Raw genomic sequence first — 17577 nt, 5'->3', positions numbered from 1 at the left:
TTGAGTTCCTCTAGGCTATAATACTCACCCAAAAAAAAGAGTTCCTATAGGCTATAACACATTTGGATATGGTGTGCTAGCTGGTTGTCACACTCAAAGATCTTATTCATACCAGTCCAATTGCTTAAATATATCACAATTGATATTTATAAAATTTTTCGCCGAGATCAAAATCAATCCAATATGAACAAATAAAATAATCAATATTCAAATTACATATTGATCAAAAAAATTTCTGCCGGCATCTAAATAAATCCAATATGAACAAATAAAATAATCAATATTCCTATTACAAATTGATTAATAGATTTAACTTATAAAAATTGATTGGGATATATAAAAGAAAAATAAGTAGAACATGGAATGTTGTTATCAAATCTATTCAATGTTAAGAATTTGTCATGTGCTACTCGTGTGATCTGATAAATTGATTTTTTTTTCTTTTCTTCTAAATTCTGGAATTGTTTTGTGAGAAAAAAATAAAAAAAAAATCAAAGCACACCGTTTAATCTTTCTTCTCTATCTTCTTACATCTTTGTCCTCGTATTGATTATCAATGGCTTTGCAGCCCCCGCAAGCTTCTTTTGCAACCACCAAAGCTTCTTCTGCAATAGAAAAAGGGGTTTATCTCAAAGCATTAATACAATCAATCAAGCAAAAGTTTAATCACCAAACTCAACTAAAAGTTAAAAATATTAATTAATTGGAACTGAAATATTTACTCAAGAACGCAAAAATAAAAAATAAAACTACAATAATAGAGAAGTTAAATGCCCCAGCTGTGGACCCATGCCTTGACATTCACCTGCATCTCCAGCTTCATCATGATCTTCCTCAACAATTTCCTTGACCACTCTTGCTGCTAAATAATTTCCCCTACACCGTTTTACAACTTGGAGATACTTTTCCACAACGACATTACTTTGCCGCCTCTTATTCTTCTTCTTTATTATCCTCATCATCTTCCCTGTCTTCCTCATTCTCTACCTCTAATTCTTATCCAAGAAGTAAGATCTGTGAATCTTGAAAGATGCAAGGCAAAGAGGGGCAAGACCACTAACCAATCCCACATCAAGTAAGTAATTATATGCATGGGCACTTCTCCCACTAGTATGAAGCTTTTAAGACAAACTAAGTGTTGCTTAGGCAAAAATAATACTGTCCAAAGGCTGGGCTCAAAGCAAATAATATCATACTAACACAAAGTAATCCCCATTATCATCACAGCCTACGATGACACTCTTTTTCACCAGAACCATCATGATTCTTCTTGTTTGGCTTAAGAAATTGAGGATTTACTTTTCACAAAACCACCATGACCTTTCTTGTTTGGCTTAAGAGAGTGAGGATTTACTCTGTGTTTCAAAACGGATCGCTTAGAATTTTATATTTTTTAATTAAGTTTCCTCAAATTAATTCAACAAAAATGGGAAAAAAATTTCAGAAAAACAATTTCAAGGATCATGTGAGTAGCACATGATCCATTCTTAACTGATTTTGTCAAAAATTAATAAGTTTGAAAATGAGGGATATTATTTGTCAAAATTTTTTTTTACAACTTTCTAAGTGAAAATGCAGTGAAAATAAAGGATATCAAAGTTTATTTTGGCCTAACTGTAAGTTTTTTTAGTTTACTAATCTATTTTACTAAATTTATTTGAAAAAAAAATAAAAAATAGATAAATAATTACTGCATACTAAAGTGCAATTTTTGAACTGTTTCTGTTAATTTTAATAATTTTGAATTAATTTATAATAATTTTGAAAATAAAAAATATCAAAATATCCAAAAAAAAAAATATATATATATATATATATATACAGCCTCCTATACAAAATAATGTAATTTTAAAGAACATTAAAATGTAATTATCCCCTTAATTTTCTTATCAGCTATTAGTTTAGTCCAACCATATAATTTCTTTCAAGTAAATTTGATTAAAATCTTAACTCGGTGGCACAGAAGTGAACTAAATTTATACAAATTTTACCAAATTCATCGGTTAAAAATATCAATGGGATTGGAATAGCAAAGCTACCAAGAAAATAATAGTTTATATAGGCGAATGTGGGAATTTTGAATTTAAGCTGAGAAGGAAATAATACTTAACCTTTTATGAAAATTTGGAATAACAAATAGTAGCATAATATATTATAATTTGCTAAAAAAGTAACGAAGTACATAAGCAAAAGGTAAAAGAATGAATATGATGAATATTTAAGTTCCTCAAGGGAAAGTCACGTGCTAGGCGTGTGGTCGGAAAAGACTCATTGATTTGTCACTATTATTTAGTGTTTTATATTATTCCTTTTTCCGTGTGTTTGTGGACGACCCCTTTCAGTCAATCACCTTTCAAAATCCAATATTCCACTCATCATCATCATCATCATCATCATCATCATCAGTATATTCAACCCCTCTCTTTCTCCCTCTCGGCTTCTTGTTTTGGTAAATATCCAATCCACAGGAGCCATTTTCAGTTAAAATTTAAAAATCCCTTTTGCCCCCACCATGATATAATATCATTATAGCTACAAGGACGAAACCAGGATTCTTCAATAACACGCCGCTTTCAAAGTAAATACCTTATACTACAAATCCATGCACCGTCCACGCCATTCATCTTCTCTCTCTCCCTCCCTCTCTCTCTCTCTCTCTATATATATATATATATATGTATGAAACCATGCAACATTCCACTCCAAACTTATCTCTCAAACAAATAGTAGTAGTAAATGGCTACTCTTGCTTTTGGAGCTGTAACTTCTCCTTCTAAACTTGATCATTTCTCCGCCATTAAAACCGCTGACCACCATGAATTATTCCCCATAACACAGAACCTCAGCTTCACGACCACCGAGCTCAATCGTGGCTGCATTAATGGATTGGGGATGCACCACATTGGTTCTGCTCCCATCTCCATCCGATCACCACCCAAGCTCGGCAAGCGTTGGATGCAATATCAAGGAAGTGATAACTGGGAAGGCTTGCTTGACCCTCTCGACGACAATCTTCGCTCCGAAATTCTACGCTACGGCCAGTTCGTTGAGGCCGCTTATCGCTCTTTTGACTTTGACCCCTTCTCACCAACTTATGCGACGTGTCGTTTTTCGAGAAACTCGCTGCTCCAACAATCCGGCTTCGGATCGACAGGGTATAGGGTCACCAAGAACTTGCGTGCCACGTGTGGGGTCGGAATGCCACGTTGGATTGACAGAATGCCGAGCTGGATGACGGCGAAATCCAGCTGGATTGGTTACGTGGCGGTTTGTCAGGACAAAGAGGAGATTGCTAGGCTTGGCCGCCGAGATGTGGTGATTGCCTTAAGAGGCACCGCTACTTGCTTCGAGTGGCTCGAAAATCTACGTGCCTCGTTGACCGATTTGCCCGGTCATGTGGGACCCAACAGTGATAGTCCCATGGTAGAGAGAGGCTTCTACAGCCTCTATACTTCGAGGACTTCCACGTGTCCTAGTTTACAGGACATGATCAGGGAAGAGATTGCGAGAGTCATCGAATCGTACGGTGATGAGCCACTGAGTTTGACGATCACGGGTCACAGCCTGGGTGCAGCTCTTGCTATCCTAAGCGCGTATGATATAACCACTAGCTTCGCGAGTCCGCCTATGGTGACGGTCATCTCCTTTGGTGGACCCCGCGTGGGAAACAAAAGCCTGAGACGCCATCTGGACAAAAGTGGGACCAGGGTACTCCGGATCGTGAACCCCGACGACCCAATCACCAAAGTACCAGGTTTCGTGGTCGACGATGATGACGTGGATAGGTTAAGGAACGACGACGCTGCGGGTGGGTTGCCGAGGTGGATTCAGAAACGCGTGGAGGACACGCAGTGGGTTTATGCTGACGTGGGACAGGAGCTGAAGCTGCGCAGCAAGGAATGTGCGTACGGGAACAAGAGGGGTGGTATTGCAACGTGTCATGATCTGAAGACGTACCTTGATTTGGTAAAAGCTTCCACGTGTCCTTCTAGATCCACCACAGAGGAGAGGATGCTCAGTCCAAATTTTACCTAGTTTTGAACATAAATCATAATTTTTTTTTATTTTTTTTTTTGCTACAATCGAACATAAATCGTAATTAATTATTATAAGTACATAACCAACTCACTTCAGAATGGCCCTCTTTCCTAATAAGCTAATGAGAGGGTATTCTAATTTTTGTAAAGCCAAAATTTGACTTTGTACACAAGTTTTGATGGCCATCAACAATGTATATGCTTAAGCGGCATGTCTTCATATTCATTATGTTCATAGAAAATGATAGTCCTAAACATTACAATTTTAATAGAATTTGCAGCTAATTTTGCCAATTTTTTTTTCTTCTTCTATAAATATAATTGATTTTTCTTTAGTTAGAGAACTCCTAACTTTAGAAAATGCACCTATATGCCAGTACTAGGGATTCCCAAAATATGGTTTGACAACATTATGTTTTCGGTTCTTTTTTTTTTCTTTTTTCTTTTTTCCGTTTTTGATTTGAGAGATCAAACATATATAAATGATAAATTGCTACTATTATAACTATTTTAATAGCAAAAATAGCAGCATTTATCAAAATGAATCTCATTTTATGAACAATAGAAACACCAAATTTAAAAATCATTTCAAATTGTTTATAAAATAAAGAAACTCATTTTGATAAATGTTTCTATTTATGTCATCATAAATGACTATCAAATTAGTTATTTATCATTCTACATAGATCTAAAAAAAAGAGAGATTTTATTTAACAAAGTGATAAATGTTAGCAATTAATAAGCATTAAAAATATCTACTAAAGCATCCTCAAATGACCTTTTAAATAAAAAACATATTTAGTGAATATAAAACGTATCTTTTGATATAGATAGTAAAACTTTAATATATCTTCTTACAATACTCTTTATTTATACTCTTCAATTTTTTTTCTTTATAAAAATTTATTATTTTATTGATATTTTCTTTTTTATTTATTTTTTAAAATATTATAATAGTGGTATTAGAATTTATATTATATTAAATTTAAAAAATATAAAATTAAATTAAAATATTGAATTTGATTCTTTATATTTTGAAAGCCAAATGCACTCTTTATACTAGAAAATCAACATAAAAAATCCATTGAAGTTTTCTTTTTAAAAAATAACTTTTAAAAGTAAAAAACAAATAATGAATTTTTTTTTTAAGAGAAAATAAAGAATTTTTTTTTGGATGCTCTAAACGAAGTTATATTAATTAATGGTAATAAAAATGGTGAGATGAAAAGAGAAGCATGAGAAAGAAATTCTATCGTTTCATAAGGCCCGTGGCTGAGTGACTTCTATCCACATATAAGATGGCTTGTATCAATCACTTTCAAAAGTGTAACACCATATGTGGTTGACAGCAAAGAAAAGATATCGTATATGATGTATGGGATATGGGATTTTGGTTTTGATTGAACACTACAAAATATTTCAGTTCCAAGTACGCCTAGGTAGAGACCAGCATTTGTTTTCTTTAATAAGTTTACTATGCTCCCGGGAGGATTTTATTTATTTATTTATTTTTTTTTTTTTGTGCTCCCTCCTCACAAACACATGGATAATATATGTATTATTTGAGAGGGGGGAGCATGACTTCCGGAAGCATCAGAATTTTTTCTTTTTTTTTTTTTTTTTTTTGGGTTAACTAATACGGATGAACATTTAAAAGTACTTCAATGTAACAACATATATGATAAATATTTTCAACCAAAAATTTTTTTTTGATAAATTATCTTGATTCTTGATTAAATAAATTTAAAAGTAAATAAACATTTAGTAATTTTTAGAAATAAAAAATAGAATAATTATTCATATTCTTTAATTTGGTAACAATAATGAAAAAATATGCAAAAAAAAAAAATGGAGTAAACATCATAAAAAAAATTAAAGCCTAGAAAAAAACAAAAAGCTATCGAAAAGTAATATGTTTGTGCTTTTGTTTTCCTTTATTTTAAGAAGTAGAGTTGATTTTTTTAAAACAAAATAACAATTGCTTGTTTTAAAAAATTTAAATTCTATAGGATAAATAAATTCAATTTTAAAATCTAACCAAATTAAGCATTATTAAAATTTTAAAAATACATATTATATTCCATCATCAAATTTTAAATCAAATTTATGCTAAAAAGTTATGGATGATTTTATCCATAACTTTTACACTATTATATCTAACTATTCAATAAACAAATAATATTTATTAAAAAAATATTTATCAAATACTTTGATATATAAAGTAGAAGCTGACAAACTTGTGGTGATCTTTTCCCAGAGATAAAACGTTTATCCACTATCATCAGGATTGCTCAAAATTTCAATCGTACAAAGTTGGATTTTATATCTTTTTCTTTTTTCTTTTTTCTTTTTTATAAAAAGAAAAATAAATTGGAATTCCTACGACTTAGTTTTGTGGGCAGAAAAGAAAACAAAAGAAATGATTGGCGAGAGGACGGGGGACGGTAAGGACGAGTACAGAGCGCGTGTTTGGTCCACTCTTTGAAAGAAAAGAATCAAACGTTGCAAATGTTGGAATTGTTGTTGATATTTTAATATGGCCTTTTTTGATGCATGCAGTCCATGAATCCTTCTACTCCAAATTACTAGAACTCAACGAGAACAATGTGGAAAATGTCACTTTCTCTTCGATTTATCTTTTTTTTCTTCTTTTTTTTCCTTTTTTTTTTTTTTTCCCCCCTTCTCTTTTGGAGTCTAATTTCATTCAAGAATTGTAAGTTGCTACTACTTATTCAAAACCCACATTGCGGCTGTGCCTAATTACCATCTAACCACTACCACCCCCATTTAAATTCTTCTCTTCAATCGTTTTCAGAATCATTTTAGAGCTTGTAACACATGAAAACTAACATTCTATTTGGCATCCCAAACATAAGATATATCATGCAAAACGAAACAAAATCCACAAAAAAAATGAAAAGGAAGTTCTATTTGTCGTGTAGAGGTCGGTGGTCTTCTAGAGTTATTATGATCAGCAGACTTTTTAACATTATAGATCCTCAAAGAATTCCATTTTTGTTTTTTTTCTTTTTTCAATGAATAGATCATCAGAGAATTCGACGGTGTACAGTGCTAACATAGTGCATTTAAGGCTCCATGAGTCGCACGAAATCGCTTTTATTCATTATCATCATCAATTCCAAAGGAATGTTAATTTGCAGAAAAAGTATTTAACCTACTTAATATAATAGGTTAAGGTTGCTCATTTATCTATTCTAATTAAGGAAGAAAATAGTACTGTTACCAAGTCAGTATATCATAAATTTATCTATGTTTTGATTTGGGTTAAAATGTTGTTTCCTTGTTTTAATGAACATGTTACCCAACTTAATTTCCTGCTTTTAAAACCAGTTCCCCAGCATTCTTCTATTTCTCTCCTTTGAAATATAATACATCTTTTATATAATTTTCAAGTTTTTATAATTATTGAAACTTTATTACATAATATATATATATATATATATATATATATATATATATATATTTTTCCAATTTTACATATGATCATTTAAACCTAATTCTTTTTTTAAGTATATATGGGTCATTTCAAATGTTACGAAGTGCTCTGGTACCTTAAGCAACAACCCACAAGAATGTGGTAACATTTGAAAGAAATTAGTATTATGCATCATCAACGGAGAAAGGAAAAAAAAAAAACAAAAAACAAAAAACAAAAGTGGCTGTGGAAATGCCAGCTCCCTATTAACTATCAACGGCCTAATTCGATATCATCACAATCAATCAAAACCGTCAGGGTCATCTTTATTCTTTTCAGCATTGAAGAACACTTTCTATTATTTATATATTTTTAATTACAAGAACACAAGCTATAAAGAATAATATTAGTACATTTGCCATCACAAGAATGAGATAAATGTAAAAAAACAAAAAAAGGGAACAAGATGCTATCTTTGCTTACTAGAATGCTGTATAAGATCTTCAAGCTGAGATTTCAAAATAGAATGTTCATGCCGCATCCTCTCAAGCCGAGACTCAACCATGTACATTTCATCCTTGAGGTGATGAATTCGCTTCTCCAGCCAAGCCATGCTTTCTGATGATTTTGCACCCACTCCGCCGCCCATGCCATTTAAGTAGTCCGCCGGAGAGTGCACATGGATGTGTTGGGGTCTAGCTAATAGCGCAAGTATGCTCATCTGCACCAAATATTTATATATTTTAATTAATGTTATCTATGTAATTAAGCTGATATAAAGCAATAAAGTTAACACCAGACACCACAATATAAAATTATTTCACAGATACAATTCGTAGAGAATGGAAAGGGCCCCTCGACATGATCTAGTTAATATATATCCCCCAAGTAATGTTTCCTTAATACTAGTCAGAATATTGCTATATTAATACTAGTAAGAATTCCTTGGACAAAATGAGTTATTATATTTCATCCTAAACTAAATTGGAAATTTTAATAGTATAGTTAAAAAGTAGATACCTGCATTAAGAAAATCACAGCAAAGATGACAATTATGATGAGGGAAAGATTCCCTTGATTTTTCAAGGAGGAATGGAATCTTTTCATAGATTCTCTGAACCAAGATGCAAATGAGAAAGCCCCAATCGAATTTCCTTGCAAATCACCAAATTGCTGATTAACATCCGTGGAAACAGACATCTGTGCCAACCTTGTATGCTCGCTACTAGGTTCATGTAACCTTTCAGAAGTTTTCCCACCCTTCGCTTCACTTTCAGAAGGAATATCACCATTCTGAACCAAATTAGCCACAGGATCTCCCTCTGCCAAATAAGAACACATTAAAATTTTGATACCAGAACTAATTCCTCTGTTTCATCAAAAGTTTTATGAAAAAAGTGAGGCATGATTCATTTTATTTAGTGGCTTTATCATCAACATAATATTAGGGCATTAGTGGAAAACTAATGTTGGCAAGTCAAGAGCAGTCTTACCTTCTCGTTTTTCAAGTTTCTTCTTCATCAACAACTCATGTGCCTGAACAATAAGACATTTTCACATTCTTGAGCCAATACAACAAATATATAGTTACACAACACAAAAATCTAATACCAATTATGAATAACCAGATAATTAAGAGGGCATACAAGACGAAAAGAAAGAAGAAGAAATCAAACAATACCATGTTCATCCAAATTGCATAAGCATCTCGGCATTCTTCCAAGGTAGACTGCACTATTTTTCCTGTGACCACACCATATAGACCCGCTTGACATCAAATTAAATTCACACAAAGACACAGATACAGAGAGACACTAATAACTTTTAGAATTCAAAATTTGAAATAAAAGCCCAAGTCACTAGCAAGCAATCTTACTTTTACTAAGAAGCCTAAAAATAACCTTCAATATGGTTTTATTAATTTTCATACAACAAAGAATTGAAGACAAACTTCAACATTATCTCTGAAATTTTTCTTGAAAATGTACAAACAGAATCCTTAGATTTTACTAAAATTGCACAGACCTTTTTGCCAAAACTAATTGCAATTGAACTACCATGAGTGAAGAGAGTTGACAATTTAACAAAAATGATTATGTGGTGCAATTTAATCTTAACCATCCAATTGAAAAAAATAAATAAATAAATAACCACTTAATCTGAACATATGTCAATCACACAAAAACTTAGTTGTATGAAAACAATTTAATATGGGCTATTTAATAATTTATGCTGGTCAAGATCTTAAAGCTTGACCAAAATAGAACAAGTAAAAACACTAGCACAGGCAGGGCTAAACCTTTCCAAACTGTTCTCTTTGAAAATGCCACATTCACATACACCTGAAGAAAGCAGCATTCTTTTGATTCATCAGCATCTCTTTCCACATCCCAAATTGCCTGAAATCAAATCACATGAGAAAAAGGGATCATGAACATAGCTATAGCAAGACTACATTTATAAATATTTTATTACATTGAAAAGATTAAAAAAATTACATGAAACCACAACTATACAATTGCTTGAAAAGGAACTCCAAGAATTGCCTGGTAAAGCTAGTATTTATCATTGCACATGCCAAAGATTTTGTATGAGTGCTTTGCCATTCATTACAACTAAAGATCCAACAAAAGCTTTTTGGACATTTGATGAAATGTTTAGTCTGTGTATTTAATCCAAAGAAGCTTATACTCAGCTAATTTTCATATATCCTCCTAAATCTAACAAAAAAGTTCTTACAAGTTTACTAGCAACTTCTCCATAGTAATTTAGTGTTAGTCAACATTACTTATACATACCAAACAGTTTTCCACAACGTTTAAAGTTTTATGCATCATACGAATCAAGCTATAATTGTTATTTAATAAATATTATATTACTTGGTCTACAAGTTACTCTAGATTAATTGAATAATGTTAACTGATCTTTTATACAGAAGAATAACTAAAGAAAATAAATTTATGTTTGAGGAAGGTACATCAAAATGGCACCACTGTAGCTCATACCTCAACGCGGAAATAATCTGCATAGGGTACGTCACTGACTTCTTGTGATGTCTCAACAACCAAATGACTGACCAAAAAGTCAAAAGTTAAAATGCCAAGAAGATAACAGGGGAAAAAAATTGTGAGGGAACAATTTTTTTCAGCATAAATGATATCGCTTTCTGCAATAAGAAAGTAGGAGAACAAAAGTAGAAAACAGTAGAAAAAATTGAAGAAAAGTAGTTGATTAACAGTTGTAAAATTATCCTATCAGAATAATGCATTTATCTATGGCTTAATGATTTTTCTTTTTTTTTTTTTTTTGGGGGGGGGGGGGGGGGGGGGGGGGGGTGGCGCAGGGCGCGCGGTGGAGGAGATTAGAAAAGGGAAAAGAAAATAGATTCAGCCAAAAGATGAACACCACCAAGAAGTAGAATGTTCACAATTATTGTATAAAAGGCATGTAACCATATTAATCTGATAAAACATTAAAAATTCAGTCTCTATCATATGAATAACAAAAAAATAAATAAATTTTATGTTATTGACTAAGAAATAAGTGAAAACAATTTTCTACTAAAAATTAAAAAATTAACAAATTAGACCCAAAAAAGTGAACCATGCAAGAAAATAGATAACAACAAATGCAAATTATTCTTAAGCAACATGGTACCTAACATATATTCGAACCTGTTTCTATAAACTCGAAATTTCTGTGTCTCCTGACAGCTACCATACTTTGCACCTTAATGGCAACACAAACCGTTAATACCGAAACAAACTGAGAAGGAAAGGAAAAAAAAAAAAAAAAAAAAAAAAAGGAAGGATACATGATGGAAAGATAAGAAAACACACAGTCGTACCAAAGTATATCTTTATTGGATGTTGAAATGATACATCACGAGCATGCCCAAACTTGTCATGAGGATACCACGAACTGCACCGAAATTCTGAAAAGTAAAGCATAACACAGAACTGAAGAAGCAAAAATATATAGAAAGAAATCATCCTTGATAATTTCACCAAAAGATGAAAGAAAAAGGAAACACATATAAATTTATGTATTCCATGCTAGTTCCAAAAGTGCTACCTTTGTCTCCACATTTCTTATGAAACGATTCAATAAAATCAACGGCATCATCTGAAAAGAAGAAATTAAAGAAGTCCTCTACTTTTATCTGCACTTGGAGTAATTAAAACAGATTATTCAAACTGAAAATATTAATCAATATGGTTAAACGAGAAAATATTTCAAGTTAAATTTTATGTCTCATAAATTATAAAGGAAAGAAACATTACCGGAAATTTTGATTCAGAGACCTTTGTATAAACATCTGGTACTGCATTTCAAGTAAAACAGCACAAATTTTTAGGCCATGGATTAGAATAACCACTGGGTGAAAGATCAAATTAGTAAAAACGCATCGATCAAACCATTAAATGATATAGAAATTTAAATACAACATTTATAACTTTGAGAAGCATCACACACAAAAACATGTATGTATGCACAATTTGTAGTATTAGACCGACCTACTCTGAATCAAATTAACCACTGTACCACACCCATAATATTGGTATCAATGTGCCCAGATATATTCATAATGTTTTGTTGCTTAATGCCACAGCCTTAGGAACTGTTCCATAACAAATATTTTGCAAAATGTACTAATTAGTAAATTACTTGACCATATGTTGGCCAGTATGATCTCCGAAGAGATTCAAAGAGAACCAAAGTGTACAGGGCTTCACTGAATATAATCTCACAATGGCAGCTCAAGGTCAAACTTAGGTCAAGTATGGAATGGAAACAACAAAAGACGGATCTAGAAGGTACACTAAACTCACGCTTGGGAGCATCATAGTCCTCCTCCTTCCATAATTCGGTCTTGCTTGAAGATGAAAGGTCTGTATTCGGAACTGGAATCACATCCCCTACAACATTCTCCTGCATATTGGGAAGGGTTGTTGGCATAGTGTCATGTTCGGCATTGGGCGCAAGCTTAGAATCTTCTGAAATAGGGGTATCTGTATTCCTGAATTTCACACACACATAAACATAAATGAGTAGCCACCAAAAAAACACATCAGAGAGAGACAAAGAGTTTGTTGCTCCTTGCTCATGAATATACCTATCAGTAGAGTTTGATTCGTCAATTGATTGCTTGAAGCTCTGGACTTTCTCAATTACAATTCCATGCCCTGGGCTGCTGGTCGGAGATGTTGATTCCTGAAACAAAATCAGTACATTAGAGAGAGGAAGGGGGACAGTGACAGTGATAATGCAATTGTATCTAGGATATATCCGTACCAAATATTAAATTGAAATTTGGTGGTCTAAATTTCAGAAATACCAACAGATATACTGTATCAGTATCAGTTAAAGCAGCAGTGAGAAATATGGAATTATAACGACCAAGTCATTTGAGACCTCAGGCTTCCATAAATATTTTAATTTTTCCAAGCATGTTCCAAAAATCCAATCAAGTTACTTTTGCCTTCTCAAATTTAATTTAATACTCAAAGAAAGAGAAGAATCCTAACATTAATTTCTCAACTACTAGATCCAGTCAAACTTAAATACCCAAGTATCCAAAACATACTCATGGTTTCATTTTCTTCAGAAAGTAATTTTGATAGTTCACCGTGAATCTATGCATTACTGCTACACGCCAAAAAAAGGAGCACAAAAATATGCTGTAGGGTACAAAATTTATACCCCAATGTCATATAATTCCCTTTATACTAAGAAGTGAGGAAATAATAGGTAGACAAATCAAATAAAAAAAAAAAAAAAAAATCTACTCATGGTTTAAGATAAAGAAAGAATTATAGCTCAAGCTAACTGCGAATAAAATATAAGACCTGCTGCTCTGCAATTGCTTTGGCACCATTACTATGTTGCAACCATCCATCATTAATGAGCTTGAAAGCTTCATCACGGGACAGAAAGGATCCAAAAAAGTACTGTCATATTAAAAATTGAGTAAGATATTGAAGCTGATACTGAAATGCAGAATTAACAAAAAAGTTCAGGCCATAGCTATAGCCAGATATCACCACTGCAAACTTAAAGAGGAGAAAATGATACGCAGAATCTAGTACCACCTTCTTGCCTCCGGCTGAAATTTCTATGGCATTGGGGAAGATTCCTGCTGTCTTTGCTCTTCGTACACTTGTGACTTCATGAAATGGGATTATTTTCTGAATATCAACACATCCAAATTTCCAAGAATCATTATTGTATGTATCATCTTCTGAATATGAAAACATCACCACATATACTGTACCATTTAAAACAACAACAGGCTTATTTTGATTGATTCCCCAGGTAGAACAAATGATTCATGCAACTTCTTATTAAAATAAATGATTTGAACCATTTTCTTAGTCAGATGATAGGAATTGCGCAAATCATATCATGAAATGTCCAATTTTTTTAGAACATTGGTTAAAAGGATAGAACATACGACCGAGTGGACAACTAGGCTTTGCCGTTATGTTAAGTAACCAGTAGTCCTAAAAACTTAAGCTATTAGGAAGCCAACACAATATCATATTTAACAATTACCATCGTATCAAAACAGTTCATTATGTTTTAGTGTTATACATTTGCATTCCATACATCTAACTTAATGTTCAATCTCAATTGTCAATTGACAGAAAGAAAAAAGGGGGCAATAGGAGAAAATAAATTTTTAGAAGGCTGAAAAGGAAAAAGGGAGACAATCTAAAAATGATAAAGGATGTTTTTACATCCCCAATTCATAATAATTGGTTTACAGCAACTATAGAATTAATTAAAACACGAGTTCACCATCATACCTTTGTCTCAAACCCAAAAATGTTAGAGTAAAAGCAAATATAGTGAACAAACAGGTACATATGGCCCTACAAAAGGACAAATATTAAGTAAAGTTAGTAAATAAAAGTTGAACATAAGCATTCAAGCCTACACTTCTATTTTGCAAGTTAGAAAGTGTATACATATGCAGGCATAAGACCCAATACATCATTATTAACTGAAACTTAATAATAACAAGCTAAAGGCCACACCAAAAGAATGATATGCTAATAAGTTCAACAAAAAAATCTAATTTAAAAATCATGAATCACCTGAATAAGTATATTCTCCTGGAATGCACAATTAAAATCTTCAACAAGAACCTATAGCCAAAAGAAGAGGCCAAGTTTAAATATATTTTAAAATAATGTAACAACAGAACTGATTAAAAACCTGAAGTTACCTCTTCGGAAGGAAGACGAAACAACTGCCTATATTCTTCACTTCTCAATATCATTAGAGCCTGCAATGGAAAACAAAAATTATTATCTCTATTTAAGAAGCAACAATTAAGCAGGCAAAAAGTACAAGATTAAAAAATACTAAAGATGCAATATTTGATATTCCACTTCTACAGAATATCTTTACCTGAGTTGAAAAATTTTAAAATCAACTGGCAACATTTTTGAATTATATATAGATCAATAAGCTTTTTTCTATTTAATAACCACATAGATCAAGAATTTTTCTTCTGCATCAACAAGCCTCATGAAATTAATAGCAAGAGTAGTCGGTAGGGACAAGAGTACTCACTTTACTATCCACAAGCTCTATTATGGCGTCAACAAAGACGTATGGTTCAAACTACCCTAAGTAAAGCAAGAAGTGACGATGACCAAAACAAAAAAAAAAAAAAAAAACAAAAAAAAGGGGGGAAGAAATCTCACATTGAATTTCCAGCTCAAAGTTCACACAGAAGGGCCCCATACAAATGCCATATAATGATGTGCAAGACTTAAACATTATATCTTTTCAAGTTTAGTAGAAATTAGAGAGCTTTCCAAATGTAGAGTATAATACAGTTAGCCACTCAAGAATTAAAAAGACGCTGTAAACATAAGTAATAAAAAATTCAATTTAATAGCTCATCATGTAAAATTCTGAAAACCTGCTAAACAATTCTAACAATCTGATAAAAAAATCTATGATGAATTTAATTGAAGACCCACGGCTTATTATCCTACTACAACATTTTTTTTTTAATAATCATCCTTATAATTGACATCGAGAAACTTCAACTTGTGAATTAAAGGAAACTACTTTTTTTTTTTTTTTTTTTTTTAATACAACAACTCCAAAGCTAGAAGATAAACGGCCAAATTGGACAGCATGAACTTCTTTTCTCTCAATTATAAATATATATATATATATATATATACTCACTCTAAAATTAGGTTACTTTTTTTAAATAGATGAACAATAATCGATCAAGAATTAGTTGCCTGCCTAAAGCAAAATGTTAGCTTACAAAGCAACAATTTCACCTACACGGTAAGCATTTGTAATTTACATAAAAACAGACAAGAAATTAACCGAAAAAACACACAAGTACAAAATGCAACATGAACACAACCCTATAATTTGAAATTGAAACAGCGAGAGCGTGATGATGATGATGATGAAAATGATAATTAACCTGAGCTTCGGGGTCTTTCTGATGGTTGGGAGAAGAACTTGGAGGAGGATAAGAATGATCGGACAATTCGCCGGCGAATGAAGTTTGAGGTGGTGAAGAGGAACCGGAGGCGGCATCAGAGGCTAATCTGGAAGGCGAAGGATCCATTATCATCACCTCACCGGTCGCTGAGGCCACAGCCATAGGAGGAGGAGAAAGAGAGAGAGAGAGAGAGAGAGAGAGAGAGAGAGAGAAGAGAAGAGAGAGAAAGAGATCTAGGGCTTTGGGCTTAGAAGGAGTCCAAGAAGAGTGGACTGTCTGGGATTTTGAAAAAAAAAAAAAAAAAAAAAAAAAAAGGGTGAGGAGGAAGTAGTTGAGTTTTTACGGTTTTTGATAGCAGCACTCTATTGAAGTTTGAAGGGCTAAACGAAAAATGAATTGTCGGTTGGAATAGAGAGAGAGAGAGAGAGAGAGAGAGAGATTTGTTGAGGGGTCAGAGTCCAGGTCACCGCCGGAGATTGGCCCAACATAGTCACCGAGGACGTTGACCTTCTTACACGTGGCTTTATGTCGTTGTCTTTCAACTAATTGTCGCTGCTGCTAATATTTTTTGGAATAAAAAGAAAAAAAATACTATTTTCACGTTTTTTTATTTCTTGCTTGGCATTTCAATTTAAAGATTCGATTTTTTGGAATTTATTGGTAATTTCGCTTTCTTTTCACTTTCTTATTTTTATTTCCATTTCATGTCATCACTTGAGGAATTTTTTTTTTTTTCATTTTCTTTTATTTCTTTTTTTTTTTTTTGGGCATTGAGACTTTCTATTTACTTTTTGGACAGTTCCCTTTTTATAAAAAAAAAAAAAAATGTTTAGCTGAAGATGAATCAATTCGCAAGTGTCATCTTAATTGGTTTCTATAGCCATCTTCTTTGGACAATAAATAAATAAGTTAAAAAGAATTTATATAAAATGAAAACAATGGGGATTTTTATTGATATCCAATGGGCTCATGAACTCCTACCCAACTCTTGCCTAAATTTTGATTTTTCTCTGGACCAATGGGCTTGTCAATCTTCAATATTGCCCTTCCAATTTCCTAACGGGGAATTTAGCCCAATATCTTTATTTGAAACATATTAATGAAATCTACCTATTTTTATTGAATTTTTTTTGTTTTATCTTTTTATTTTCATATATTTTCAAATTATCTTTTTAAAATATCAAAAAGGAAAAATCAAGTCCTAAACGGAACATGACGAAGAAGAAGAGGAAGAGAAAGTGAGAAAGAATGGCAAAACGGCTTGGGATGACCAAAGAGTTTTTCAGGAGGAGGGACGGAAGTCAATAATCATAGTTTAGATGGTTTCTTCCTTATCGAATCTAAAATGAAGGTGCAGGGATTAAAGCGTGGAACTGAAAGCCTATCTAGGAATTTGCAGGTGATGTAGGCTTTGTCGCTGGACAAGTCAAATCTGACTGTTTCAAAATATCAGGCTGAGTGCATGGAGGCTAAAGGATTAGCAGAACCAAACCATCAAACTCCAGAGGTAAGTTGCTGTGAAATATGTTTATATAACTTATATTCTTAATTTTATTTTATTTTTCTAAAAATAATTAATTTCACATCAAGATTTAACGTTTTAGAACTTCTAAATTACT

General features: G+C 32.6%; 2 protein-coding genes across 3 annotated transcripts; one reads left to right on the top strand and one right to left on the bottom strand.

The window, feature by feature from the left end:
• The first annotated feature begins 2746 nt into the window (after window positions 1-2746).
• On the top strand, window positions 2747-4035 carry LOC132803791 (phospholipase A(1) DAD1, chloroplastic-like). Its single transcript, XM_060817334.1, has one exon. The coding sequence runs from the start codon at window positions 2893-2895 to the stop codon at window positions 4033-4035; it is 1143 nt and encodes a 380-aa protein (XP_060673317.1). The 5' UTR covers window positions 2747-2892.
• A 3733-nt stretch (window positions 4036-7768) lies between these two features.
• Window positions 7769-16380, bottom strand: LOC132803835 (protein VASCULAR ASSOCIATED DEATH 1, chloroplastic). Of its 2 annotated transcripts, XM_060817497.1 has the most exons (18): window positions 15938-16378; window positions 14705-14764; window positions 14574-14624; window positions 14283-14348; window positions 13566-13661; window positions 13323-13424; window positions 12590-12687; window positions 12306-12493; window positions 11757-11797; window positions 11548-11635; window positions 11321-11407; window positions 11148-11202; window positions 10479-10545; window positions 9773-9872; window positions 9155-9216; window positions 8967-9009; window positions 8494-8795; window positions 7769-8194 (listed from the first exon to the last, which is right to left on the bottom strand). In XM_060817497.1, the coding sequence occupies exons 1-18, from the start codon at window positions 16118-16120 to the stop codon at window positions 7943-7945; spliced, it is 1941 nt and encodes a 646-aa protein (XP_060673480.1). In that variant the 5' UTR covers window positions 16121-16378; the 3' UTR covers window positions 7769-7942. The 2 variants fall into 2 exon arrangements, with proteins under 2 accessions (XP_060673480.1, XP_060673481.1); XM_060817498.1 differs by lacking the exon at window positions 14283-14348 and having other exon boundaries at window positions 15938-16380.
• Window positions 16381-17577: the final 1197 nt, after the last annotated feature.

Source organism: Ziziphus jujuba, chromosome 5 (genome assembly GCF_031755915.1).
Source record: "Ziziphus jujuba cultivar Dongzao chromosome 5, ASM3175591v1".
NCBI lineage: Eukaryota > Viridiplantae > Streptophyta > Magnoliopsida > Rosales > Rhamnaceae > Ziziphus > Ziziphus jujuba.
The sequence above is the reverse complement of the archived record's forward strand: the minus strand, read 5'-3'. Positions and strand labels throughout refer to the sequence as shown.